The sequence below is a fragment of the Hemicordylus capensis genome, chromosome 13 (assembly GCF_027244095.1).
Source record: "Hemicordylus capensis ecotype Gifberg chromosome 13, rHemCap1.1.pri, whole genome shotgun sequence".
Taxonomy (NCBI): Eukaryota; Metazoa; Chordata; class Lepidosauria; order Squamata; family Cordylidae; genus Hemicordylus; species Hemicordylus capensis.
This window is the reverse complement of record NC_069669.1, coordinates 4831342-4859276: the sequence shown is the minus strand read 5'-3', so window position 1 is coordinate 4859276 and position 27935 is coordinate 4831342. Positions and strand designations below refer to the sequence as shown.

General features: G+C 51.0%; 2 protein-coding genes across 4 annotated transcripts; one reads left to right on the top strand and one right to left on the bottom strand.

Moving 5' to 3' along the window:
* The first annotated feature begins 1 nt into the window (after position 1).
* Positions 2-10922, top strand: BFAR (bifunctional apoptosis regulator). Of its 2 annotated transcripts, none has more exons than XM_053276954.1 (8): positions 2-139; positions 3256-3588; positions 4978-5179; positions 6501-6670; positions 7043-7187; positions 7668-7838; positions 8739-8941; positions 9918-10922. In XM_053276954.1, exons 2-8 carry the CDS (start codon positions 3326-3328, stop codon positions 10108-10110), a joined length of 1347 nt encoding a protein of 448 aa, XP_053132929.1. In that variant the 5' UTR covers positions 2-139; positions 3256-3325; the 3' UTR covers positions 10111-10922. The 2 variants fall into 2 exon arrangements, with proteins under 2 accessions (XP_053132929.1, XP_053132928.1); XM_053276953.1 differs by lacking the exon at positions 2-139 and adding an exon at positions 691-830.
* PLA2G10 (phospholipase A2 group X) lies at positions 10877-26046 on the bottom strand. 2 transcript variants are annotated; one of them, XM_053276956.1, is made up of 4 exons: positions 25536-25706; positions 16787-16952; positions 13457-13563; positions 10877-11993 (listed from the first exon to the last, which is right to left on the bottom strand). In XM_053276956.1, exons 1-4 carry the CDS (start codon positions 25591-25593, stop codon positions 11842-11844), a joined length of 483 nt encoding a protein of 160 aa, XP_053132931.1. In that variant the 5' UTR covers positions 25594-25706; the 3' UTR covers positions 10877-11841. The 2 variants fall into 2 exon arrangements, with proteins under 2 accessions (XP_053132931.1, XP_053132930.1); XM_053276955.1 differs by lacking the exon at positions 16787-16952 and having other exon boundaries at positions 25536-26046.
* Between the last annotated feature and the right edge of the window lie 1889 nt (positions 26047-27935).

The window sequence follows — 27935 nt, the reverse complement described above, 5'->3', positions numbered from 1 at the left end:
TTTCCAAGGCTAGTTGCAGCTAAAGGGTGAGAACAGACCAAATGCTTTCTGTGTGGGAACAAACAACTCACAAAACGAAGGAAACTCTTGCTCAGTTCAGCTAGGAATCTAAAAGGGCGTTGCTTTAGCTAATTCTCAGGTAACAAGTGGGCACCTTTCCGGCCTCACACAAATGCCAAATTTGGGGTCTCCTGCTGTTGCTGGCTACCTGGGCCATCAAAAACGTCCCTCTGGGCCAAAACTGGCCCCTGGGGCCTTAAGTTATGCAAGGCTGGTGCAGACAAACGGAGCTAGAACTAGTTCTTAAGTTGCTGAGTTGCCAGATAATCCTTGCAGACCATGAAGACTGCCTTGAACAACGGGATGCCTCTTTCTCCTGGGGTGTGTCATAGGGCTGTATGCACAAGGAATTTATTTTAAACAACAGTTCTGCAGATGAATCCATTGCTTTTATTAGGCATAGGTTCTCTGGCAGAGAAGGTGCTTTCTGAAAACCAGGAAGAAGGCGGAAGGATGCTCTTCCTTGGGGCGCCCAACGAGCGAGAATACTTGAGATCTTGCAGACACCTGCCTGCCGCACCCCAAAATGCCGGGGGCTCTTGTAAAAGGACCCCCTTCGAGGACATCAGCGGGTGAGAGAGGCGAGGTCTCTCCAGCTCAGGGCTGCAGAAGTCCCCGGAAGTCCCTTCTAGGAAGTCTGGCCCTCTATGCTTAGTCATCGGGCAGACGCTTCCACGCCGCGGGAGGGCCGCTTCAGTGTGACGGCGGCGCGACCGGAACTAGGTGCCGGCGGGGCTCTCAGCGGAGGGGACGGAGATGCTCCTGCCAGGGTGAGGGGAGCCGCGGGGAGGGGGCGCAGGGGAAGACCCCCCCCCTCCGTCCGTCATCCTCTGGGAGGGGCAATGTCCGGGAAGCGCCTGGGGGCGAGCACGAGGGACGAGCCCTTTCCTAAGTCAACAGATTGGGCCATCTCGGCGGGGGGGGGGGCGGATGATGGGGGCTTGTTGGTCTCTTGTATAAAGGAGTGTTGAGTGTTTGTGTGTATATAGCAAGACTTCCCAAATATAACAAGCCCGCCGTGTGTGTGTATATGTGTGTGTGTGTGAGAGAGAGATGAAGTGTGTGTGATTGTATGTGTGTGTCACACAGTGTGTGCATATCGTCTATCTATCTAGCTATCTATAATGTGTGTGTGTGTATATTTATATGTTTATTTATTTGATCTATATACCACCCTTCCAAAAATGGCTCAGGGCAGTTTGTTTGTTTGTTTGTGTGTGTGTGTGTGAATATGTGTGTGTGTGTGTGTATGTATATGTGTATATATATATATATATATATATATATATATATATATATATTAGAGAGACCTTGGGTGGCTTTAAGTGGGGTTTAGAATTATTGATCCGTTAAACATCACTGAGCTTTAAAAATTTGAGGACAATAACAGTTAAAATATGCTCATTATATTCAGGAGTCCTTTAAAACAATAAATTAAACCTTTTCCCAAGCTTATTCCAGTGTAAAAAGTAGTGCTTTCAGCTAATTAAAAATTTGGTATCTCTAGGTAATCTAGAAGTATAATTTTATTTTGCACAAACACAAATTATCCAAAAATATATATAGTGTGTGTGTATCTGCGCACATTACACATTATTGTTGTTGTTATCCTCTGAGCGATCACCCTTGTCTGTGGTGCAGGCTGTATGTATAAAAAGAGTTGCAGTTCCACTCACCAGGCACTAGAAAGGAAATCCCCTTTCCCCTACTTATATAAAATCCCTGGGAGGAAGAAACATGACTTGTAGTAAACGGGGTTAGCATTCTGGAGCTGCTGTTTTGTTTTGCTTTCTAAGGGAGAGAGTAGAATCTCTTCATTCAGGAGGATATGAACTGCAGTTATATTAACTTTTGGTCTGTCTTTCCCAACCACAGGTTCAAAGTATGCTGATATTTATTTCCACAGTTAATGCTGTTTGCATTTGGTGTTTAGTTTTGTTCGTTTATTTGTTTTAGGTATTTGGTTTTCAAGGTGTAAATGGCTTCCTTTCTCTCTTCATTTGAAGCCATAGTAGGACCAGAGGCTGAGGGTGTGCATGAACCGGTTTGGTGGTCTATTCACAAACCGCCAAACTTGTTCGAAAGACAGGCGTTTGAGCCAGTTCGCAGGTGTGAGGGGGTTGCTTTAAGCAGTGGGGAGGGCGCCCTTATCTTCCCCGCCGCATTTTCCCCTCCAGCGCTGCTTCCAAAAGCGTTGTCGTGGGGCAGCTGTATACCCTCTCTTGCCACCCTGGTCAGAGTAATACCGGAAGTGGTGGGTGCATGTGTGTGGTTTGCACATGTGCACCTGCCACTTCTGGTATGACACTGACCAAGAGGGTATACAGCTGCCTCATGACAGCAGTTTTGGAAGCAACACCAGAGGGGGAAACATGGTGGGGGAGGTAAGGGCACCCTCCCTGCTGCTTAAAGCAACCCCATCACCCAGGTGTGCACGGAACCAGTGTTCCCTCTAACAGGGATTTCCAGCTGTTGAATACGACAGTAGAAAACGTGTGCGTACACACACATGAGCATGCCTTAGAGGGAACATTGCCCATGACCTCTTTTGAGGCCTTATCTGTGCCCATGTGCCATAGAAGGTGAATGTGGCGGGTGGGAACTAGGGACAGGCCCTTTCCTAAGTCAACCAATTGTCTTTGCCCCATTTTCCAGCGGCTCCTTCATGCACAAGTGGGGATGTAGGGAAAAGATGCTCATAGCAGGCCTTGTTAAAAGACACACAGAGTTAAGGCTCAGACAAATATCAGCTGAGTGGATAGAACACATGGCAGGGTTGGGATGGCATCTGCCCATTCAGCCAATATTTGACTGAGCCTTAACTCTGTATGTGTCTTTTGACAGGGCCTACCATGAGCATCTTTTCCCTACATGGAGGCAAATCTCCTCGATGACATTTTCTTTTCAGGAAACACCAGTTGGGAAGCTGCTTCCCTATCCATTATTTGCCAGTGCCACCGAATGGCCTGTGCTATGCAAATGAACACCCCAGTCCTTATTAACTTATTCTGTGGGATAATTCCTGAAGTGAAGCCCAGGCCCCCTGCGACTGCGTGCTGGCGGAGACGGCAGTATTCACTTTCAGGATTCCCTTGCGCTGAGTGGCCTCTCCTCTCCACTGCACTAATGATCTTTCTGCCTTATCAGGCATTGTTTCAAGGAGAAACTAAACTGCCTCCTTTGGCTCTCTTCCAGAATCCGTAATGTGCTGCAGGACTGAAGAACGTGAGGACTGTCCTCTGGTTGCGTCAGGTGCCAAGAGAATATGGAGGAAGGTGTAGAAGTACAAACGGAGAGGCTGGACCGGAGGGCAGCGGCTGCTGCTTTTGGGACCAGCCGGCAGATCTCTGTCAGCGAATTCTCTTGCCACTGCTGCTATGACATCCTGGTCAACCCCACCACCTTGAATTGTGGCCACAGCTTCTGTAGACATTGCCTGGCATTATGGTGGATGTCCTCTAGGAAGACGGAGTGTCCAGAATGCAGGGAGAAGTGGGAAGGATTCCCCAAGGTCAACATCCTCCTCAGGTGATGGCTGCGAAGGCTGCTGGTACATGTGGTGCAATCTTAGTCTGGCATTTAAGATGGACTGTTTTGCTGCTGAATTACTGGCGCTAGGCTTTTCATATTTTTCATTATCCTGTACTTCCTATTTGGAGCCTTATATGCCCCTCACTACCTTTGGCATTTAAGTGTTGTATTATTCTTCCTTGGAGTACAGGCAGTGCCATAGAGCTATCCTGATTGCCTCCACTGGCTTTAAAGGGAGGCACCCAGGTGGACCAGCAGAAAGACTTCCTTTATCAGGTGCTTGTATCCCGCCTTTTCTCCATGGAGCATATGGGTTTCTCTCAGTTTTACTCTCCCAACAACCCTGTGAAGTAGGTTGGGCCAGAAGATAGTAGGTGCCTCAGAGACATGCAGGGAGCTTCCTGGCTGGCTACGGGTTTGAGTCCTGTCCCCCATTTAGTAGGGGTGTGCAGGAGCCTGTCCGGCGCTTCCAGAAGGAAGCGCTGAACTGGCTTGAACACCTGTGTCTGAACCTGCTTGATCGGCGGGCGAGTGTGTGCCTTTTAAAAAGCATGTAAAGAGCTCCTTACCGGCTCACCCCCACCTGCTGCTTTCCCCCCACCAGTGCTTGGTTTGTCCTGCAGCCCCGATTAGTATCGGCATGCACATGGGTGGGGTGCAGGTAAGGTGTCAGCATGCTCATGGCTGGGGCAAGCAGGTAAGGTGCTCCTTACCTGTGCTTTTAAGGGGATACCTAAGCAGGTAAGGTACCCCCTGCCCTGGGGAGTGAATGAACTGTTCATGAACATTCCTAACATTTAGCATTGGTTCGAAATGGACCTCAAGAGCTCTAGTTTTTATTTCTAATCCCATGTTTATTGAAAGGCGTCTCTAAATATGTTATATTCCAAAACAGAATATAAAAGCTAAATGCGGCAGAGAGGCTGTATCAGTACCATCAAATCCAAAATTATTTGTATAGAAAAATATTGAATAGCGGAATCATTGCTTAAATGGAGCCAGCGTGGTGTAGTGGCTAGAGTGCTGGACTAGGACCAGGGAGACCCGAGTTCAAATCCCCCTTCAGCCATGATACTAGCTGGGTGACTCTGGGCCAGTCACTTCTCTCTCAGCCTAACCTACTTCACAGGGTTGTTGTGAGGAGAAACTCAAGTATGTATTACACCGCTCTGGGCTCCTTGGAGGAAGAGTGGGATATAAAATGTAAAAATAAATAAATAAATGGAAATGGAGTGCCATTTTGTGAAATAAAGTGTCTGGCACGGGCTTTCTTGTTGCAAATGTAAAAATGCTCTTCCATATATGAGTGGATTATCTGTCTTTGAATCTTATAATCTGCTCAAAGAAGTCTTGTAAAGTAGCTCTTCCCTGCTTTCTCTTTTTTAGAGATGCCATTGAAAAGCTGTTTCCCGATGCCGTTGAACAGCGCAAAGACGACATCCAGCAAAACAGTGATGTGTCTCAGAGCCTTGCAGCTTTTCAGAAATATGGAAGTGATCAGACATCTGCAGTGCCAAATGTGGGAAGGATTAACCCTCGTGGGGGGGGATTTTTCTCTGGAGTTCTGACAGCTTTAACTTGTGTGGCGGTATGTTTTGCTCCTTGGCATTTTCCTGTAGGCGGCGCTGGGCTTGTGTTGCACAAAGGACTTCTGGAAGGTGGATGTTTTTTGAAGAGGCAGTTAGAAACATGTTTAACCGTTGAACAGGCCTCTTGAGAGGAATTTTGCACCTTCAAAGGACATGTTCTTGCCCACCACAAATGATGCTGCCCTGTCCTGAGTGAGACTGTGCAACACAGGAAGCTGCCTTATTCCGAGTCTGACTCTTGGTCCATCTAGCACAATTTTGTCTACTGCAGGGCTGCTCAACTTCGGCCTTCCTGCAGATGTTGGCCTACAACTCCCATAATCCCTGGCTATTGGCCACTGTGGCTGGGGATTATGGGAGTTGTAGAGGAATCTCTCCCAGCCCTACTTGGAGATGCGGCCAGGGATTCCAGCTGTAGCAATAAACCGTGTGCAAACAGCAAATATATATAAACATACAAATTCAGAAATTAAATAATTATATTTTTTATATATGTGTCCTAAATTCTTTAAATATATCTCTTAATAAACATACATATTTCAAAAGAACACCAAGAAATGTCCATAGTTGCCCAGGTGTTCTTTTGAAATATGTATGTTTATTAAGAGATATATTTTAAAGAATTTAGGACTCATATATAAAAATATAATTATTTAATTTCTGAATTTGTATGTTTATATATATTTGCTGTTTGCACGCGGTTTATTGCTAGCTTTGGTTTGTTCTTTACACATGTGGCCCTTTTGTTACGTGTTCCAGAGATTCCAGTTCAGCATTGTCTGTACTGACTGGCAGTGGCTCTCCAAGGTTTCTGGAGACTCCAGGGGTCTTTCCCAGCTCTAGCTGGAGGTGTGAGGGTTTAAGCTCTCCTGCATGCAGAACAGATGCTATACCACTGCCTTAGTCCCCCGAGCAGGAAAGATCCAGAGAACCCCGTCATGGTTGCTGCTTGCTAGAATGTGAGCTTGTTGGCTTCCCCTCATCCTTCCACTTACCTGCCTTCCTTTTCTGCAGTAGCCAGGGTGCCTGGCATGCAGATTAAGCCTGAGAGTATAAAGCCCAGAGATACGACCTCCCTTCCTCCCTTTCCCTCTCACAGATTTGTGTCACTTAGGAATCCGAATCCAAGTCAGTATCTCGCTCCAAGCCCCGAACTCTCCTCTGGCCTAAAGTGGCCACTTTGCTTGTGTCTTCCATAGCTGAAGAGTCGCCTTGGACTCAGCTGAAGAACGGTGGGGCAGGAATCTTCTAAAACCAGTCTCTGGATGGACCTCCCTGCTGTACACATCCTCCTTCATAGGCAATCTGACTTTTCTCTAGGTGGTCTTACTTGGCTATCACTGGAGCAGCCGGGAGTCAGAAGATGATCTCCTGGTCCACAAGCCTGTTTCCAAATGGACAGCTGAGGAGGTGACTCACTGGCTGGGACAACTGGGACCTTGGGCTTCCCTCTACAAGGAGAGTTTTTTGCTGGAGAGAGTGAATGGAAGGTGAGGAAGACCCAGCTGGTCTGAGGCCAGCGGAGAGGGGAGAAGGGAGAGGCTTCATTGTAGTGCCTTGCTTATCGAAGGTTTTGTGTCCCTCAGGTGATGTGGACAGTGAGGCAAAAGGGGGTGTGTTCAAAGTAAGTTTTCAGCTCATAGCTTGTCTGTTAGTAATAGGATCCTGTTAGTTGCCTTGCTAGGAACCTGTCTTAATTCTAGAAGAGGCAGATACACTTGGCTTTTGATGTGGATGCAGGCGGTCCCTTAGGCCTAACTTGTACTGGCCCTGCTTGAACGTGATGCCTTGGCTTGGCAGCCTGATGTGGCCGGATGGGGCGGGGAGCATTTCTCCTGTGACTGCAGCTGTGGCTCTTACAGGCTCCTGCTAACGCTCACTGATGAAGACTTCGCCAGGGCTCCTTACCACATAGAAAACGGGAGCCACAGAAAAGCCATTATGATGGAGCTGGACCGTGTGAAGGCCCTGGGGGTCAAGCCGCCGCAGAACCTCTGGGAGTACAAGGTGAGCTGATGATGCAAAGAAGTCACTTGCTGAGCGCCAAGAGGCCTCTGGCCCAGGCTCTGCTTTGTGGAATTGGACAGGAGCGGGCCTTCATTTCCATGGGGCTTGTGCAGGAGAAGCTCTCTGGTTGTGCCCACGAAGAAGATTCTACGTGTCTCGTTCTGCGGCTCATGATCCATGGTACCCCAAAACAACCGCCCGCCTTTAGTTTGAAGCGCCAATTGGAAGGAAAGCAGAGCCTGCCTCTCGACAGACTCAAGGGTTATGCAGGACGCCCGTCACTCATTCTTAAAGTGGCTGGCCTGCACCTTATGACAGATGCTGAGCAAGCTTCACAAGAAATCAAGGGATGGGTGCAAATCTTGTTTGGCAGAAGCCACCTTGCCGAAGAGCTTGCTCTCTGCTGTTCTTGTGCATGCACACGTTCCAACTAACGGCTAGCTCTCCCCTTTCCGTGTTGTGTTTCCCCTTGCGCCTCAGGCTGTCCATCCCGGGAAGTCGCTCTTCCTGCTGTATGCCCTGAAGAGCTCCCCCAGGCTCACCATGCTGTACCTGTACCTGTTTGACTACACAGACGTCTTCGTGCCCTTCATCCACACCATCTGCCCTGTGCAGGAAGAGGAGCTGGAGGACGTTATCGCCAAACTGCTGGTAAGGGGTGAGCAGCAGGCCCAGGGGCTTGGCCCTCTAGGGATGCACCTCCCAAACAGAAGGGAGATGACAGCATGAGCCTCACAAGGGAAGACAGCACCAAAAACAGCCCCCCAATGATGCTTATTTTGAACATTGGATGCATTCCAGGAAATGTCTTCATCAGGGCGACAATGCTCCTGTGTCAAACAGTGCTTCCCCAGGGCAAGTCTTGGCAGTGGCGTGGAGGCACATGCTACGAGTCTGTGCTCACACGGTTCCCGGCCTGTGGAGTTCTAGGATGATGGGATCAGAGAGTCTTGTTCGAAGGGAACAGGATCCATTCAAAGCCTCCCTTGTTCTCTCAACAGGCGGCCAGCCTGTTGCTGGCCTTCACCCCTTCTTTCTGCCGATGGGAGTTGATAGGGCTGAATGCTCCTCCGTTAAAACCCCAAATGCAATGCCTAGCGCCACGCCCAGAAATGCATCCGGGGAACGGCAAAGGTGGAGGGCAAGATCAGGGGAACCGGCTCCAGCCTCTGCTCGGAGTCCCACTGCCTGTTTGCTGCCGCTGCCACGTGGGCTCTGAAAGGCAAAGGTGGAGGGGGGAGAGCAGAGCAATGAAGGGGGAGGGGGAGGATTTATACTACACTTAGCGGGGAAAGGGAGTGCGGGCAGCTGTGGAGCAAGCAGCAAGGGTGAGGAGACTCAAGGCAGGAGCAGCAGCCACAGAGGCAGCAAGAGGGCGAGTGAGCGGCTCTTTGGGATCGCTGCATGGCGGGGTTGAAGGCTCTGCGCTTGCAGCCGCCTGGCTTAGAGGGGACGGTGGCAAGGACAGGCCTTGGAGGGCCCCGCAGAGACATTTGCCTCCCTCTGCCGAATTAACGGTGCGCCCCTGGCATGACTTCTCTCTCTCTCTAGGACCTGAAGGAGCCTGCCTGGAAGCAGTGGCGGGAATTCCTCGTGAAGTACTCCTTCCTGCCCTATCAGCTCGTCGCGGAGTTCGCGTGGGACTGGCTGGAGGTGCATTACTGGACCTCTCGCTTCATCATCGTCAATGCCATGTTGCTGTCTGTGCTGGAGCTCTTCTCCTTTTGGAGGCTCTGGTCAAGGAGGGAGTTGAAGTAAGCCGCCTTCAGATCTCGGCTGGGTTTCCTGGGGGACCAGTTGGGGTTAGAGCACTCCCGATCCAGGCTCCAAGGGTGAAGGGGCAAGAGGTCAGCGGCCTTCCCTCTCACCCCAGCACTCTGGTGGCAGCAGTATAGCTGGCCCCCTGTAGACAGGGCCATTGAGGCAACCTCCAGGACCGCTAGGGAGCTCTCCGCTGTATCCTTGATGCTCTGTGTTCAAACAGCAGCAAGGATACACCGCAGGCATGGGGTCTTGGCTGGTGACACCACAACTCTTTTGCTTCTTGGTTTGCTTAAAGCCTGCACATTTTTCCAAGAAGAAAAAAGTGGTTTCCTCCTTTGGGGCTTTAATTTGGTGACTGGACGTTGAGTTGAGAGAGAGCCGTCCTTCTTCATGAGCCCACCTCTCAGTGACCTTTGCATGCAGAAGGTCCCAGCTTCCGTCTCTGGCAGCATCTCCAGATCAGGCGGGGAAGGACTCCTGCCTGCTGCCAGTCAGTGTCGCCCTTCTGAGCTAGATGGACCAGTGATCCATGTTTCACGAGCGTTAGGAGCCTGCAGCTCGAGCCACTGTGCAGCTCTTGGGGGAGGCCTCTTTGCTGCTAAAAGTGTCTTTGTGGGAGCACCACATCTAGTTTGAAAACGAAACTATTTCTCCTTTTAGAACCAGCCCCCAATTTTGCGAAAAGCAAAGCTAGAATGTGCACCAAGTGCAATACTGCTTGCTTCCAGCCCCACCTCCAAAAGGCATCACTCCCTGGCTATCCTGGCATAGCCTTCCCTGCCACTTTTTACTGTGTGCAAGAGCAGTTTTCTCTCTTAGCCAGTTAGTGCTTTGGCTGGGGGCAACCCCACTTGCTTGCCCGGAACTCTGTGGTGTGCGTGATGAGGGGGTTGAGACCCTGTGCCTTTGCCTATGGACAGGAGCACAATGCAGACCCAGTAAGAGAGCGTGGTTTCTCTCCTCCAGGACGATTCCTCACCGGATGTGGAGCCATTTCTGGAAGGTGTCAACCCAGGGACTCCTGGTGGCCGTTTTCTGGCCCATCATCCCCCAGTTCATCTGCAACTGCTTGTTCTATTGGGCCTTGTACTTTAACCCCATCATCAACATTGACCTTGTGGTGAACGAGGCCCGCCGCCTGGAGACGCAGGTGCTCTGATTGGGCCTGAGCTCCTGAGTTGCTGGGCAGCAGGTCGCTGACAAAAAGACCACTCGCGTTCTTCTTCCAATGGTGAATCGACTCTTGCTGATTTTGTGTTTAATTAAAAGTGCCTGCTTCCCAGCAAGTCCCCTTTCAGCAGCAAGGACTGTAGTAGGCGGGGGAGGTTTTTCCCGGGAAGAGGAGAAACCAGCCTTGCTACCATCGGAGCATTTTGGTTTGGGGCAAACCGGAGCACGGGTTGTGTGTATGCTGCTGGCAGCGGGCAGGGTCCAAGCTAAGCTGGTCACGACTGAGCACCACCGGGAGACAGAACTCGTCGGGGTCCCGTTGATGTCAGGGGGTCTTGGCCGTGACTGGCGCGCACGGGCTGCTGTCCAGTTTCTGCAAGTAATCTGGGAGTCCTGACAAAAACCCAAGTAGTCAGGTGGTTTCCATAGTTCGTGATGTGAAGTTAGTTTTGTACTTGACACTTTCGGAAGTGGTCCCTTTTTAAAACGGCTCCAGACCAGACGTAGCCCTGTTCCTTTCCCTATCCTGATATTTGTATGGATTTGGGGAAGTTTTTGTTGCTACATTAATTTTCTATTTGCCAACTGCAATAATTATTTTTAAAAGGAAAATGATGTAAATATTGACTGTGAAGTGCTTGTTTCTGTATATAAAATGCCACCTACATTCTCTTTGATTCAGTGTAAGCCAAAACCAAGATCCGCTGTGTGTCCCCACTAAAGGACTCTGCGTTTATATTAAGATGATCTTCAGATCTGCACATGAACATTTTTAAGAATTAAACAAAGATTTTTTTCTAATATTGATGATGATGATTATTACACTGCACTTTGCCCAGAGAGTTTCCCCTCTGTCCTCACAACAACCCTGTGAGGTAGGCTGAACTGAGGGATAGAGACTGGCCCAAGGTCCCTTAGCAAGGCTCCAAGGCTGTAAGCACTTTCAGGAGACAAGGTCACATGTCGCTTGACATAAGTTATCTGTGTTTTTATTCCATATTCTTTGTCATGAGACTTTTCTGCAATATGTTACTCTTTGCTGCTACACTGTAATGCTGCCTTTTGCATCACCAGCCATGAGTTTTTCATTGCAGGGCTAAAAACAGGCCTTGGAAAATTCTTGCTTTGGTATCCAAGCAGTGTTCCCTCTAACAGGGATTCCCAGATGTTGACTACAACGCTCAGAGTCCCCAAGCAAAAGCCATTGCAGCTGGGGATTCTGGGAGTTGTAGTCAACATCTGGGAATCCCTGTTAGAAGGAACACTGTATCCAAGACATTTATTTTATTTTATTTTTTGCTTGCAAGTAAGCAGCTGCAAACATGCACTGGATCGAGCCCTTTCTGGCAAGTACAGAAGCCTTCAGGCTCAAAGTGGGGGCTTCCTTGCTGAATTGAAATGAAATGCACCAGGAGTGGAGAGGACGCAGCAGAAAGAGGTGCTGCCCTGCAGCCTGCTATGTCCCTTCTGCATTCTGCTCTTTGGCTGACAAGAACCCCCTTGGGATCCATCCAGGGAAGTTCCTCAACATCCCTGGTTAATTTAAGAGCGGCTGGACTTCCCAGGAAAGCTTGAGTGCCCTGCCTAGACGACACCTTGTCTGGTCTGGGGGGAACAGGAGGCCGTTTTTATTCAGTTAGTTAGAAAGGGAGATTCTGCTGTTGTAACGGAATGTGGGGACATGTCCGGAAGGGCTGGCCTAAGTGTGCGCAGGCCCGCCTTAATCGTCATCTTTGCACTTGGGGCTGTCCTTGCCACACAGAGCGTCCGGCCAAAAGATGTTCTTGACATCATAGGGGGCTTTCGCCAGGCACTTGGCAGCTTTGCGGTCACACTCGCAGGCCTTTTTTTGGCATTGGTCTTCTATATGTTCTGGAAAAGAAAAGGGGAGACCAAGAAGCGAAATTCAGCCAAGCTGTTGAAGGCAATTTGTGCGGTCACCAAATGGCCCTGATCATCTGTTGACTGCCTGATCTTTAAATGGAGCTAGAGAAATATAGTTTAATTACTTTCTAATATAGCCTTTATAACTAGAGAAATATTCTTTGTAGCTAGAGTAAATGTTTATTATTTTCCCTCGTGTGCTTTCTGGAAGTCCAGAGGCTGAGGGCCGCAGAAGCATCTTTGAAGAGTAACACGGATGCTACACAATCCTAGGCATCTCTTCCCAGAAGCAAGTGACTGTCAAAGAACTCTGACTGTCAACAGCTTTTTGGAAGTCCAAGTATGCGCTGCCACCCAGACCCTGGTTTGGAAAGCAAGTAGCCCAGGCCAGGTTTCTATGTTTGGCCCAGGCGGGGGAGTTGTTGGCATGCCCTGTGTGATTGGTGCATGCTGGTATTGTTGCCACAGATGCTGATGGGACTCCACCTCTCCGTGTTCTTTGTCCAGCAGTCTCACTCTTATCTTGTGTTAGGAACATAGGAAGCTGCCATCTACTGAGTCAGACCCTTGGTCCATCTCGCTCAGTATTGTCTACACAGACTGGCAGAGGCTTCTCCAAGGCTGCAGGCAGGAATCTCTCTCAGCCCTGTCTTGGAGATGCTGCCAGGGAGGGAACTTGGAACCTAGAAGCTCTTCCCAGAGCGGCTCCATCCAGTGTTCCCTCTAATTTTTTTCATCTCTGTGTGGAATGAGTTTTGTCCTGGGCGGCAGTATCAAGGCTGTGTGTGTGTGTGTGTGTGTGTGTGTGTGTGTGTGTGTGTGTGTGCGTACACGTGCATTCAGAATGGGGCCTTTCTGATTCAATCCAAGCGAGATCTAAAATGAACTGAGCAGACATCCAAAAACATGTGAGCTTGTGCATGCCTTAGAGGGAAAGTGGCTCCATCCCCTCAGGGGAGTATCTTACAGTGCTCACATTTTGTCTCCCATTCTTATGCAACCAGGGCAGACCCTGCTTAGCTATGGGGACAAGTCATGCTTGCTACCACAAGACCAGCTCTCCTTGCTAACTTGGTCCAGGATCCCAACTCTCTTAGGCCAGCACAGTTGGCCTAACGGCCACTGGTGTTAAAGTACAGGACTGACCGGCCTTCATTTGTCACACGATTTTTGAGCTTTTTGGGGCTAGAGCCCATTTTGTCAGAGGGTCTCTGTTTTCTGCAGTGGCCCAACATAACCTCCCCTCCCCAGGAATGGGTTTCTCGTGGCTTCTGCCCTGCTTGGCCTGGCTTGTCATCTTTGCCCTGCTTTCTCGAAGGACCCAGCCTGGACAACGGCCAGACAGGCTTCGCAAGCGCACGGGACTGGCCCAGAGAGCGAAGCGGCGCGCTCTGCCTGCCGGCTCTCCGTGCCCAGCGGTGCTCCTCCCAGAGAGGGGAGGGCAGACTCACCACACTTGGCAGCATTCCCCTCGCACTCCCAGGTGTAGCACTGCGTCTTGGGGGCGCAGCCGGCCTTCTCGGCTTCCTCGTAGCAGCAGTCGTGCTCAAAGCAGCACCTGGGAGCAGCCAAACAAGGAGGTCTTGCAGTTAGGAGCACAAAGTTTATTTTTTTTATTTTTTTTATTGTCAAATTTATACCCCGCCTTTCATTAAGAAAACCCCAAGGCGGCTCACAAGAAAATTTACAAACAAGATGATAAAAAAGACACATTGAAACATGGAGCTTAAAAATATAAAAACAAATCTGATTTTAAAAATCCTCTATAATAAAAGGCTTGGTGTCCGTCCGTGCCTCCGATGGTTGTTCTGGGCATGCGCGAAGCGCATGCCCAGAACAGGGCAGGGAGACACAACCGCCGGCACCTGGCGGCCATGTTGGGCGGCCAAGCGGCTGCCCAGAAGAAGCCGGGAAGGCGCGGCGGAGAAAATTGGCCGAGGCAGCGGCAGAGCCGCCGCCACGGCCAGAAGAGACAGAGACTGGGCCGGCGGGGGGCCAGAGTGGAGGCCGGCAGTGGCGGGCGGCCCTGGCCCGGCCGGGGAGACCAGCGGTGGCACGGAGGCCGAAAGAGAAGGGCCCGTGCTGGCCACAAACTCCAAGGACGGCGGCGCCCGGCCCAGGGGCCCTTGCCGCGGCATGGAGGCAGGCGGGCATGGAGGCAGGCGGGGGTGGGAGGGAGAATGGTGGCGGCGGGCCCGGAGCCCAGAACCTCGGCCATGAGCTGCGGCGGAGAGGGAAACTGGACGGGGGAAAAAAATTAGAAGGGGCAAGGGAGAGGAAAGAGGCAAGGGGGAGGGGAAGGGAAGGCTAGCGCCCGTTATTATAACGGGCTAAAAAATACTAGTAAATAAATAAAAACACAAGCATAAAAACAAAGTTGCCTTCTACAGAAGCGGGTCATTGGCTTGTCTTGCCCAATCTTGGACTACATAGCTCCCATCCGTCCTAGGCATTTGAATGGGAGACGACATGTGTGAGCCCGGTAAGGTATCCCCCTCAGAAGATGGGGCCGCTCTGGGAAGTTTTGATGCAGTGCCAAAGTGCAACGTCTCTCTCGTGGTACCCCCTGCCTCTCTTCTCTCTCTGTTTAGAAACTCAACAATCTTACCACCCTTCTCCAGCAGTCAGGGGCTTGCACATAACAAAAATGTGTGCTAGATTGTAGCCAGTGGATCTCATGGGCAGTGTTCCCCATTACAAGGATGGGTAGATGGTGTTGACCACAACTCCCAGGCAGCTGGGGATTATGCGAGTTTTAGTCAACCCCAGCATTCCCTCTAAGGCATGTGTGCACGCTCACACATTTTTGATGTCCACTCAGTTAATTTTAGATCCCGCTCAGGCTGAAACCGGAAGGTTCCACTCTGAGTGCATGTGCGCACACACTGCCTTGATAATGCCACCCAGAACAAAACTCATTCTGCACACACGAAAAAAAATCAGAGAGAACATTGGTCAACACCATCTGCCCATCCCTGTTCCAGGAAACACTGCTCAAGTCTTGGCTTTTTAAGTGTCAAACAGGAGGAGAGTGATGTAAGACGAAACAGTTATGAACGAGCTGAAGTGTGCTAAAACCTCAAGGCAGAGAATCTCAAGTATGCCGAGAGGTCACGTTCTTCTGAGAGCAGGCGATGAGGGCCTTGAAAGAGGACCTTATTCCGAACTCACCAATGCCACACCTTAAAAACAGGAAGCTGGCCTGCTAGCCTAAATCTCCATCCAGATTTGTCGGGAACATAACCCGGGAAGCGCTCTCAATTAAGTTTGCAAATGAGGTAAGCTGGAGACAAGCATGAGCCTCCTGGCAGAGCAATTAAGAGCAGCAATCTCATTGCACAAAAGGGTCAGAAGTATTGCAAGCTCTATTTCTGAGCACTTAAAAAGGCAGTAGCCAGATGGTCACCAGCCTGATTGCAAGTGACTGACTATATTTTTAGCATTTTAAATCAGTAGTTTTCAAAGGATGTGGTTTCTTTATGGTTGAGGCTTCCGCGGCACATACGTAGTCAGGACTGTGCTTCTGCCACGTTTGCACATTCGGATCCAGGGGTGAGCTGACCCAGCTTACATGCTCTTGTTTTAAAAGAAACCACCAAGCAGAACTCACTGATGTCTGTTAAATGTACAAAGCCAGAGTGCCTACGCGAGATCTCTGCAAAGTGAAGGTCAGTTGTCCTGAGTTTGTGCACCCCTGCTTAAGAACACAAGAAATGCCTCGCTGGCGCAGACAAGGCCAGGCCTGTGTCGTCCAGCCTTCTTTCTACAAAACCTTGCAGGCACTAGACAGGCCTGTGGAAACTGCTCTGTGCTCCACCAGCAGAAACAGCCTTGTCTGTTGCCTGCCCCAGCTTTGGGCTGTGGCAGCGGTTCTCAAAAAGGGATGTGCACGAACCAAGGTTCATGCACCGGTTTGCTGCTGAACCGGTTCAGACGAGATATCTTTGCCACTGCTGTGGCTTGTCTCAAGAACCCACATGTGGCACCAGCATGCATATGGTGTCCGTGCATCCGCGGGTGCTGCGCATGGGTTCTTGGGACAAGGACCACGGCAGCAGGAAGCTGCATGTGGCACCAGAGAGCAGGTAAGGACCTACTCTCCTCCTCTTTAAAGATCCCGCTCGCTGCTTCCCTGCTTGAGCCACTGAACCAGTGTGCATCCCTAGTTCTCAAACTTGGGGTCCCCAGATGATGGACTACAACGCCTAGCATCCACAACGTAGAGGGAATCAAAGTCCAAGGGATCTGCCTCTCCCTCACTGCCAAAGGGAGGAAGTTATCGTTTTCTTGGACAACAGCTCCCTCCCTGCCGGGAGTTGTCTCAATGATCAAGGGACCCGACGCCGAGAGCCCTTGGGTTACGGAACCCGGCGCGACATTTGGCAATATTAGAATCTCAGCTGTTTACAAATCAAGTTCCTAGTGAGAACCGGTTGATGGCCAAGAAAGGAAAGGACAGGACCAGCCGTCCTGTACAGCTTTCTGTCTCTTCTCTGTAATTCCTCCTTTCCCTCTACACGGACTCTTCTTGCCTTCTGGCAGCTCAGTGCTTCCAACTCCATGCCCGGTTCTCTAGCACCTTGGCATTAAGACATCCTAGAGACTTGCCAGCATGGTCCTTGGCACCCCGCCTCACCCCAGCTGGAGGTCAAAGGATCCCTCCCAAGTGCTCAAGAGCCTGCCTGAGGCGGTGCCTTGCTTCTCTCTCCCTGAATGCAGAGAACATGGAAGGCATCACATGGGCATCTCTTGGGCATAAGCATCCAGAGAGGCTCTCTTACCAGTCGACCTTGTCCCTCGGCCAGCCGGCCCCTCCCAAGCCACAGTAGCACCCGTAGCGCAGGTAGGCAAAGGGAGTGCGGCCCGTCGTGCACTGGATGGCCCCCGCCAGCTGGAGGAGTCCTCGTCGGGTCCGAGAAGGTCCATTTCCCAGGCTACCTTCCGAAGCTGGGAGGAAAGGGAGGGAAATGCAGCATTGAGGGTTAGTGTCTGTCAATTCCGACTCCTGGCACCCACAGAACCCCTGTGGTTTTCTTTGGTAAAATGCAGGAGGGGTTTACCATAAATAGACCTGTTTTATATCCTTACATTCTTGTGAGTTTAGTTGCTGTTTGTGCCCTCAAGCACCTGTGTGTGTGTAGGGGGAGGTAATGCTTAGGGTGTGTGGCGGTTCCAAAAGCCTTTAGGTCCGGGCTCCAGAATTACCTGGGATGAGGCAGAACGTAAGACAGGAGGTCTCTCTCTGCTCTGGATATGTGAAAAGATCTGCCCCAGACCCAGCCACACAGGCAGACCGTTCCTCTTGCTTCCAGCACAAGCTTTTCGAGGAAATCAATCCGCATGCAGGCAGCCCTCAAGTGCTGAACATGGCATGTGGCTGCCTGAGCCAGGCTGAAGGCCCACAGCACAGACCATGAGGGTCTGAACTGGTGACCTGCTGGGAGGGAATTCGTGGAGAGGCTCTGTCAAGCCAAGAAACTCTAGCTCTGTTAGTCTAGTCTAACAGCCGCCTTTATGCAAGAATGCGTCTGTCTTATTTGCTTTCCTGGGGTAATCATTTACCTTTAAACCTGACTGACGTGCAAGGAAATGAGAGTCCTGCGTGTGAGGAACTCCCCCTTGGGAACACAATGAACCTTTCCCATCCGGATTCTACCTGAAGACGTCGGGGCCTGGATTAGCCTGGCCAGGGCAGGGGCAATATTTTAACAGCCCTTTGTGATTTGGCATGGGGTGGGTGTGTGAGACAGCTGGTCCAAGGGAAGAGCTGAGACCCACTTCTGGGAATGCAGGAGCCCTGGGGTGCACCAAAAAAAGCTCCTGGCGTTGGCATCCAGGGACAATGTTTTGGGTTGGAAGGCAACAGAGGAAGCTGCCATATACTGAGTCAGACCATTGGTCTATATAGCTCAGTATGGTCTTCACAGACTGGCAATGGCTTTTCCAAGGTTGCAGGCAGGAATCTCTCTCAGCCCTCTCTTGGAGAAGCTGCCAGAGAGGGAACTTGGAACCTAGATGCTCTTCTCAGAGCGGCTCCATCCCCTAAAGGGAATCTCTTCCAGGGCTCACTCTTCTAGTCTCCCTTTCATATGTAACCAGGGCAGACCCTGCTTAGCTAAGGGCACAAGTCATGCTTGCTGCCACAAGACCAGCTCTCCCAGCAGATTCAACAGGCCCATTCCCATGTTATGTTCAACACTTGTATGATAAGTGTACATACAGTGTTCACAGGTTGAGATCTCTACACAGGTATGATAATTCACAGGGCATGTTGACTGCAGATACAGAAGAACACTTCCTATTCCTATCCTTCCCAACACTGTCTTCCTGTTTGACACTTAAAAACAGCTCACGAAAAGCCAAGACTTGAGCAGCGTTTCCTGGAACAGAGATTGGGCAGTTGGTGTTGACCAATGTTCTCTCTGATGTGTGTGTGTGTGTGTGTGTGTGTGTGTGTGTGTGTGCGCGCGCGCGCTACCTTGTAGGCCAGAAAGGTGGGGTGTCAATATTTTAATCTATCCTTCAAAAACGCCAGGGTGTGTGAGACCCTGTTTCAAGGGAAGGTCTTGTCACAGCAGCTCTGGCAAGCACATCTGCCTTCTTCCCATCAGTTGCTCTGCCTCTGTTTGCTGTTAACTATGGGTAAATAATGAAAAAAAGAACCCAGAACCACCGCCCTGCTTGTGCTATTGTGAGGGCAGTGGATAAAAGGGCATATCTATATCTCTGGAAAAGAGCAACACCCTTGCAGGATTCCAGCGCACGGAATCAAACCCACCCTGCCTGGCAATAGCCAGAAGCTGCAAAGAAATTCTCCATTCATCATCACCACCACCTGCGGACCTCCTGCCCTACTGGAGGCATGGCAGTTGAGAGCACAAGCTGTGAGCTGGAAGTCCTTGGCCTGAATCTCACCTCTGCCACAAGGTCACCCAGTTAAAGAAAGCACTGTGTACATACATTCATAAAGCAGAACAATAAGCGCAGCCCTGCTGGATCAGGCCCAAGGCGCCTCTAGTGCAGTGTCCTGTTCCTCACAGTAGCCCACCGGATGCCTTGGAGAGGCCCCCAGGCAAGAGGGGAGGTCATGCCTTCTTTCCTGTGCTTGCTCCCCTGCAACTGGTATTCAGAGGAATTTTGCCTCTGAGGCTGCAGGTGGCTTATTAGCCCTCAGACCTGGGATGTGCCCGAATCATTCTGGTGCCTCTTTGGAGAGGCGTCAAAACCGTTTGGGCTCCTGCAGCTGAAACGTTTCGGCCCGTGGCGAGGGATACTTTGGAAAGGAGGCAGGCAGGTCCTAGCTGCTCCTCTGGTGAGCCCACCCTCCCATTGGTGACGCTGCTGTGTTTAAAACTTTACTTAAAAGCAACAGCCATGCCACTGTCCTCTTTCAAACGTCGCGCCACGCCAAGGAGCGTGTGGCGGTGGCACACAAATGACGTCGACGCACGCAGCATGGTTTTGCCGACCAGGCAAATGACGGCGCATGCATCGATGCCACGGGCTGACGCAGCATCCCATCGGTGTGGCCCAGCTTTTTAAAGAGGGCAGCAGGGCAGCTCTTCCCTTGAAACAGGTCCCGCCCCCATCCCCAGGACGTGCGCGAAGCATCTCGCACACATCCCTACCTCAGGCTGGCAGCCTTTCATAGATTCGTCCTCCATGAATGCATCAAAACCCCTCTTAAAGCCACCCCAGCTGGATGTGATGAGATGGAAAAGAACTAGCCTGCTCTTTAGAATGGAGGAAAGGCTGTCTCTGTCCCCCGCACCCACCCAGCTCTCACTGGAGCACCGAACAGGGTTTAAAACTTCTTAAAGATTGAGAGCCCTTTGGGGACAGGGAGCCATTTAATTTAATTAGTTTAGTTTCATTTAATTATATCTTGGGCAGCAGCAATCTAGGAAGGTGCTGAAAGGCATCATCTCATACTGCACGGGAGATGGCAATGGTCAACCCCTCCTGTATTCTACCAAAGACAACCACAGGGCTCTGTGGGCGCCAGGAGTCGACACCGACTTGACGACACACTTTACCTTCTATCTATCTATCTATCTATCTGTCTGTCTGTCTGTCTGTCTGTCTAGCTATGTAAACCAGTTTGAGAACTTTTGTTGAAAAACAGTATATCAATATTTGTCGCAGTTGCCCTATTCGTTTTCGCAAACTTCTATTTGTCTCCACAATCTCAGGCCGGATTCGTGCTTCTTCGTAAAACGACCCGTCATCCGGCCATAAACTGTCCTGCTTTGCCAAGATTCATAAAAGCAGGTTCAGAAGAATGTTCTGGGTGGCGGCTGTGGCCAGATTGTGAAGGGCCAGCAAGTAGCACTCAGTGGGAAAAGTCAACTGCTCAGGGGTGGGGCCGGGCAAAGGGGAGATCGTTTCCCAGATGCCCTTTCCTAATCTTGCCTCGCCTGTGGCAGCATTTGACCAAGCTGTGGCAGCATCTGTGCTTTCTGTTTGCACTCCCTGGGAGCATTTATTTATTTAAAATATGTACACCCCACCCCTCCAGTGCGCTATTGCTCGGGGCGCAGTGTTCTCTCGCACTTGTTTCATCTCTGTGCGGCATGAGTTTTGTTCTGGGTGGGAGTATCAAGGCAGTGTGTGCGCATGCGCATTCAAAGGGCCTTCCTGATTCAACCCGAGCGGGATCGAAAATTAACTGAGCGGACATCAATAAACTTGTGAGCACATGCATGTGTGCACACCTTAGAGGGAACGCTGTCGGGGCAGCTCACCACATTAATCAAATGGAAACAATAGAGAACCATTTAAAAAGCTAACTCCCCCCCCCCACACACACACCTTAAAACATTTAAAGACCAAACTAAAACCACAATCGAAATGACAGACTTTTAAAAATATTTTAAAAGCCTCTCCCAAAAGCCACTTGAATTTTTAATCTCTAGGAGGTTTTATGCACAGCAGATTTTACTGCTGGGAGGCTTTACTGTGAACTTAAAGCTGTCTCAAAAAAAAACACTGAAAATTGTGGAGTTTTTTACTCCAGAGATAAATCGGGCTACACTCGGGCGCAGTGGAAAACCCGAATTGTACGTGTGGACTGCTCCCCGATAACTCGCAGGGACTTTGGGGGAAATCTGGCCCAGGGGCGTAGCTATAATTGAGCGAAAGGGTTCAAAGAACACGGGCCCCCATACGGGTACTTGCCCCCTCCATTCTGGAAGAGATGCGAGCTAAAACCAAAAACCTCACGGCAAAACTGCTGTGCGTAAAACTTCCAGTGAAAGGCTCCCAAGGAGCAGGGCTGAGATCTTGGAGAGCTGCAGCCAGTCAGACTGGCTCATAAAGTGTGCCACGGAGTGGGTGTCAACTCCTGGCGACCACAGAGCCCTGTGGTTGCCTTAAGGATAAGGCACCTTCATACATGAAGCCATAGCTCAGGGGAACGACAAGGAGCCCAGAGGTGGAAGATCTGCCAGGTATGCAGAAGGTCCCCTTGGCCACCTGGGTGCTTTCCAGACTGCATGGGAGGAAGTGGAGTGAAATCCGACAGGTAGCCCTAAAGTTTGGAAGTCAGAGTTAGCTGCCTTAGATTTCACCCCACTTCCTCCCTCACTGAGGTTTTGAGGGGAGAGAGAGGAGGAGGAGGAGAGGAAGCAACCCCACCACAAAGCACTTCCCCCAGGGAGAAGAGGGGGCGAGACGGACAGCTTTGCCTCGCCTCCTCCCCTCACCCCTCGGTGAATTTGCAAAAAAGCAAGCCACACTTCTATAGCCACAATCCTATGCACTCTCACCTAGGAGGAAGCCCATTGAACTAAATTGTTTACTTCTGAGTAATCCCAGCAAGCCTGCAAACTCTTCTCAAAACTCAGAAAGCCACCTGTTTCACGATGGACATATGGCGAGCTAAGCCTGAAAGGTCAAGATAAGATCCGAAACAGGCTGTGGCTGTGCGAACGGCACCCTGCCCGTATGCAACACAGTGTCAGAACCCAGATCAGAAAAATGGACAGCAAGCCTAGACATCGTGAAGGAATTGCAAGAGGCCATCTGGGAAGCCCCTGCCACAATAAACCTCTTTGTCTTCATGGGCAAGCAGGAGAGTCTCTCAGCCCGATCTTGGAGATGCTGCCAGGGAGGGAACTGGGAACCTTCTGCTCTTCCCAGATCAGCCCCATCCCCTGAGGGGAACATCTGACAGTGCTCACACTCCTAGTCTCCCATTCATATGCACCCTGCTTAGCAAAGGGGGCAATTCATGCTTGCTACCCAAAGATGATGGTGGTGGTGATGATGATTTATTCGATTTCTATACCACTCTTCCAAAAATGGCTGCGGGTGGTTTACACAGAGAAATAACAAACAAATAAGATGGCTCCCTGTCCCCAAAGGGCTCACAATCAGAAAAGAAACATAAGATAGGCACCGGCAACAGTCACTGGAGGTCCTGTGCTGGGGGTGGACAGGGCCAGTTACTCTCACCCTGTTAAATAAAGAGAACCACCACAGTAAATGGTGCCTCTTTGCCCAGTTAGCAGGGGACATGACATCTGGAGATGTTGGGGACCCAAGTTTGAGAACCCCTGCCTTAAGTGTTTGCAGAGTCATGTTGTCAATGCATACCTTTCTCACAGCCCTCAAATGCAGGATAAAAAGAACAAAAGGGTACGGTCTCGTTTCCCAAGGTGGACAGGGTTAAACGGAAGTGCTTCTAAATCGCCTGCGGGCTGCAGTCCTCTGCACACTTACCAAGGAAGGAGTCCCACTGACTTTAGTAGGACTTACTTCAGAAAACATCCAAGGAAATCCAGGGGAGTTTAAAGTGCTTCCTTTTGGCTGGATTGTGCCAGATGTTTCAGGTTTTGCCACTACAGTCAATGCTCAGAATATGGGTGTGAGATGCCCCAGACCAAAACAAGGAAGCACCAAGTCTAAAAACAGGAACTGTGTCGGTACAACAGAATAGCAAAGCAATGATTGCAAAGCAATGCTCTTTCCCCCGAATACTGTATCCTTCCTGGCTTAGGGACTAGATTCTTTAGAGATGAATACGAAGATAAATATCTACACCTACAGTATTTACCTGAATACAAGCCTAGGTTTTTTTCCAAGTCCTTTGATGTCAGAAATCAGGGGTCATCTTAAATGCAGAGTCCTCTTCCTTTCAGGTAAATATTTATTTATTTATTTATTTTTGCATTTATATACCACCTTTCGTTAAAAAGATAACCCCAAGGCGGTTTATACAGGTATACAGGTATAACTAGATTTAACCTCTGGTTTTTAGGGGAGCACATCTTAAATTCAAAGTTACCTTCTCTGTGGGTAAATATATGGATCAATATTGGGATTACCCCTGATGTTATCCACACTCCTGACCATTCACTGGACTTGTGTCGTCCAGGGACAGTACAGCCCAGCTCTCTGCTTTCAGTGGGACTGATCTGAATCTCTGAAGCTATCACCTTCACACATACCCTAGGGCTGCCCACTCTGAGATGAGGCAGCAGCAGCCAGGCTTTACCGTGAATTTACTGGGAGGCTTTCCTGCAAACTCGAAGTTGTCCCCCGAAACCGACACAAATAGTGGATTTTTTTACCCCGATATAAATCAGGCTACACTCTAAGGCGCAGTGAAAACCCTGAATTGTGTGTGAACTGTTAACCCCTGCTAACTTGGCAAAGAGGCACCTTTTTAACATGGTGATTCTCTTTATTTAGCAGGGGGAGAGTAACTGGCCCTATCCACCCCCAGCAGAGGACCTCCAGTGGCTGTTGCTGGTGTCTTTCTTATGTTTCTTTTTAGATTGTGAGCTGTTTGGGGACAGGGAGCCATCTATTTCTCTGTGTAAACCACCCTGAGCCATTTCTGGAAGGGCGGTATAGCAATTGAATGAATGAATGAATAAAATAAAATAAATAAAATAACTGCTCCCTGATAACTCGCAGGGACTTCAGGGTAAATCTGGCCGATATGTGATGTGAATGCACACCCTCCATAATGGAGGATATGCCAGGTAAAGGGCTTTAAAAGCCCCAAGTGAAAAACTTCCAGGCAAAGGGAGAAGCCTGCCCTGTTTTGCTCCTGCCTGGGAACCTTTTTTTTCTGACCAGCCCAGAGAGATCAGTCCTGGAAGTTTTTCACACCCGGCTTTTAGTCTGCATCTCCTCTGGAATGGAGGTGTGCATTCACATATTGGCCAAATTTACCCCCAAGTCCCTGTGAGCTGTCAGGGAGCACTTCACACACAATTTGGGGTTTTCATTGCACCTTAGAGCATAGCCCAATTTATATCTGTTTAAAAAATCCACTTTTTGCCGCAGGTTTTATTTAAATAAATCCGAACTCGCAGTAAAGCCTAGCAGAAAACCTGCGGTAAAGCCAGCTGTCTGAGAAAGCTCCTGGGAGCTCTCCGCTTCCAAGCCTGCTTCCAGGCCATGGATGGGTCCAGAAAGCCAGGCAGGGGCCAGGTGGATGACAGGCGGAAAGGGGTCTTTCCTAGATCTTTCCTTAGAATGGGAGAGTGACCCTGGGACCTTCTGCATGCCAGGCAGGCGCTCATCAGGGGCATCCCCCGAAACACACAAAGGGGCTGCCTTAGCCGATGGCCATCAGCCGATCAGTTCGATTGTGTTTTCACATAACAGGCTTGACTGCAAACTCGCCCCAAAAAACCAATGCAAGAAGTGGATTTTTTAAAAACCCCAGATAGAAATCAGGCTACACTCTAACAGAGCGAAAGACCCGAATTGCGTGTGAACTGCTCCCCGGTAGCTTGCAGGGGCTGCGGGGTAAATCTGGATGTGAACAGACACCCTCCATTCCAGAGGAGATGTCAGCTACAGGGCTTTAATAAAGCCCTGTGTGAAAAATGCCCTCGCAGCCAGCCTTCCTAACCCACAGGCTGTGGGTCGCAGCCCTTTCCCCTGGAAATGCCGGACCCAGCCTGGGATCCTGGGCGCTCTCCCTCCATTGTGCCCAAAGGTGCCCGCTAGTACATCGCGTTGCTTTGCTCTGGCGGAGGAGGAGGAGGGCTTCCTCTGGAAGCCTGAGGACGTGCTGCCAGCCTGGACTCTCGTCCCAAATGTCGTGGCTGGCTGAGACTTGGCAGCCCGCTTGTTCTGAGCAAGTTGCGCTGGAGAGGAGAAGGAAGCAGGTCCAGCCGACCCTGGCTAGGAACAAAGGATGCTGCCTGCCTTCGACCGAGTCAGACCCTTGGTCCCTCAAGCTCAGGATTGTCTACCCAGACTGGCAGCAGCTTCTCCAAGGCTGCAGGCAGGAGTCTCTCTCAGTCCTATCTGGAGGTGCCGGGAGGGAACTTGGGACCTCATGCAGAGACTCTTCCCAGAGCGGGGAAACTGAGAATTAATTGGGGGATAATAGGGGACGGGAAGGAATAAGATATCCCCATCCCCGAAAGGAAATATCTTGCAGCGCTCACACATGTGGCCTCCCATTCAAATGCAGACCGGGGCAGACCCTGCTTAGCCAAGACGACAACTCATACTTGCTGCTTCCACGGGACCAGCTCTGCCCTGGCCCGCCGGCTCACTCACCCGTCGGGAGTAGGAGCAGGAGAAGCAGCAGTGCCGGCAACCGCCCCGCCGGGCCCATCAGCAGCAGCGGCAGCAAAGTGCAGGGCTCTCCGGAGCGCGCCCTGGTCCGTCCGTCCGTCCCGTCGAGGCGCGCCTGCCAGCCCGACTCGCCAGCTGCAGCTGCAGGTGGGACAAGCTGGTGGCGGCAGCGGCTGGGGCCTCCTCCCGCCCTTGCAGCTCGGCGTCATCACCGGCTCCGCCTGGCTCGCGGTCGCTGCCCGACACGTGCCCGACGGGGCGCCCGGACGGGCTCCAACCCAGGAGTCCCTCCGGGCAGAGCTCAGAGCTGCCGCAGCTGACGGACACAGCGCCCGGTGCAAAGGCAGATGGCGGCGGCGGCGGCGGGGCGCATTGCACTGGTCGCTCCTGCCTCCAGAGCGCCTCTACGACCCCCCTCCCCCGGCCTTGGCTGGCCGGCGCGGGCTGGCAGCAGCTTTTCCTGGGTCAGGCTGCACGACCGCAAGCGGACACGTCCGCTCCCAGTGGCCCACGGCTCGCTAGGAGGCGCTGCAGGGCCAACAGCCCCATCCAGTCCACCCAGTCGAATGTAGCTGAGACCCAGGCAGGTGTGCCTAGTTAGGAGTTGTGGGGCGATTGGACTCAGACCTGCCTGGTCCTAACCCGCTGGGGCTGGGGTCATAGCTCAGTGGCGGGGCATCTGCCTGGGATGCAGAGGGACCCAGTTCATTCCCTGGCAGCATCTCCAGGTAGGGCTGGGAAAGACCCCAGCAGCCTGCAACCCTGGAGATCTGCTGCCAGTCAGAGTAGGCAATACTGAGCTAGATGGACCAAGGCTCGGACTCTGTATACGGCAGCTTGCTATGTTCCTAACAGTCTCGCTCCTACACTGCACTGCCTCTTTTCTGCAGGTGGCCCCGGAAGTTTTACCGCTGGGTTCTGATCCTGGTTTTAGCACACGCACGTGGGATACCATAGGATGCACGTACAAGGATGTTGCAGCGGCAGGCCCCTCCTTTCCCGCTGCCTGTGTGAGAGCAGCACACGTGGCAGGGAACTGGGCTGGGCTGCAAGGGCAATTAGTGCTTTGCATCTTAACCAGGGAGGCTGTGGCAGTTTCTACTCTTCATCAAATTGGTCCCTGAGCCTGCAATCCAGGGGCGTGACTATATTAGGGCAAGGGGAGACAGTTGTCTGGGGGCTCACTGACTTGGCCCCCCCCAGACAAGTCACATGACTGACTCCCCCAGCCGAGGGGCCCACCTCAGTTGTATTCATCCTCCGAAACTGATGTGAGTGTTAAGCCCTGGAGCTACCAGAACAGCAGGTCTTTCTCTAGGACCATTAAATGTCTTGCATCGTCCACAATTTACAAAGCCTTTTTAGAAATAATTGAGGAGAGATATAGCTATGCTTTTTGTTACCACGATTCAGCCTCTTTTAAGATTTCTTTACTTCATGAGCTGAGCTTCAGTGAGCAGGGGGGCATTTTAAAATCTTGTCTCTGGGCCCACTCCAACCTTGCTTCGCCCCGGCTTCAGTCCCTTCCACCATCATCATTACTGCCACCACCTTGTTCAGATTCTTGGCTGGCAGGCAGAAGAGAAGCTCACAAGTTGGCTCTGGTGGCCAGGAGTCCCACAGACAGCTTTGGTCTTGCTTGCTTTCTCACCACTCGTCCCTGCCAGGGCCACAATTTTGGTACAGAAGAACATAACATAAGAACAGCCCTGCTGGATCAGACCCAAGAATGCCCATCCAGTCCAGCATCCTTGTTTCACACAGTGGCCCACCAGATGCCTCTGGGGATCCTACGGGCAAGAGGTGTGTGCATGCCCTCTCTCCTGTTGCTGTTGCTCCCCTGCAATTGGTAATCCCATGGAGAGGGGTGGGATTCTGCTGCTTGGAAGAGGGTGATTCCTAAAACCACCCAGCCAGCTGACCTGTGGGTGCAAGGCCCTTGCTTGGGTGCAATGCATCTCCTGTTGGCTCCCACCCCATATCCTGAACTCAGGGAGATGGGTTGGAGTGATAGATGCAAGGAAGAAAGGAAGGAAAGGAGGCGGGGGGTGTGCGTGTACACAACATGGATGTACAAATATGATTTCAAGGAACCTGAGTAATAAGCGTCTTTGACATTAAAGCTGGGATCTACCCATGTAGCAGGATGAAGTGGTAGAGGGACTGCAGTGTTAGACTGGGCTGTACCACTCCAGGCTGCATGTGGGGATTCACATTTGTGAATGGTCTCCCATGTGAAAAAATGAGCAAATTTCTGCAAGTGGTAAGCTTAGCTAGGGGAATAGGGGATTGGGCATTGGCAGGCCGGCAGGCCATTACTGCGGGCAGGAGTCCAGTAACTTAATGACTGTTTCCCCTTTCGGCTGTTCTGTCAACTCTCCG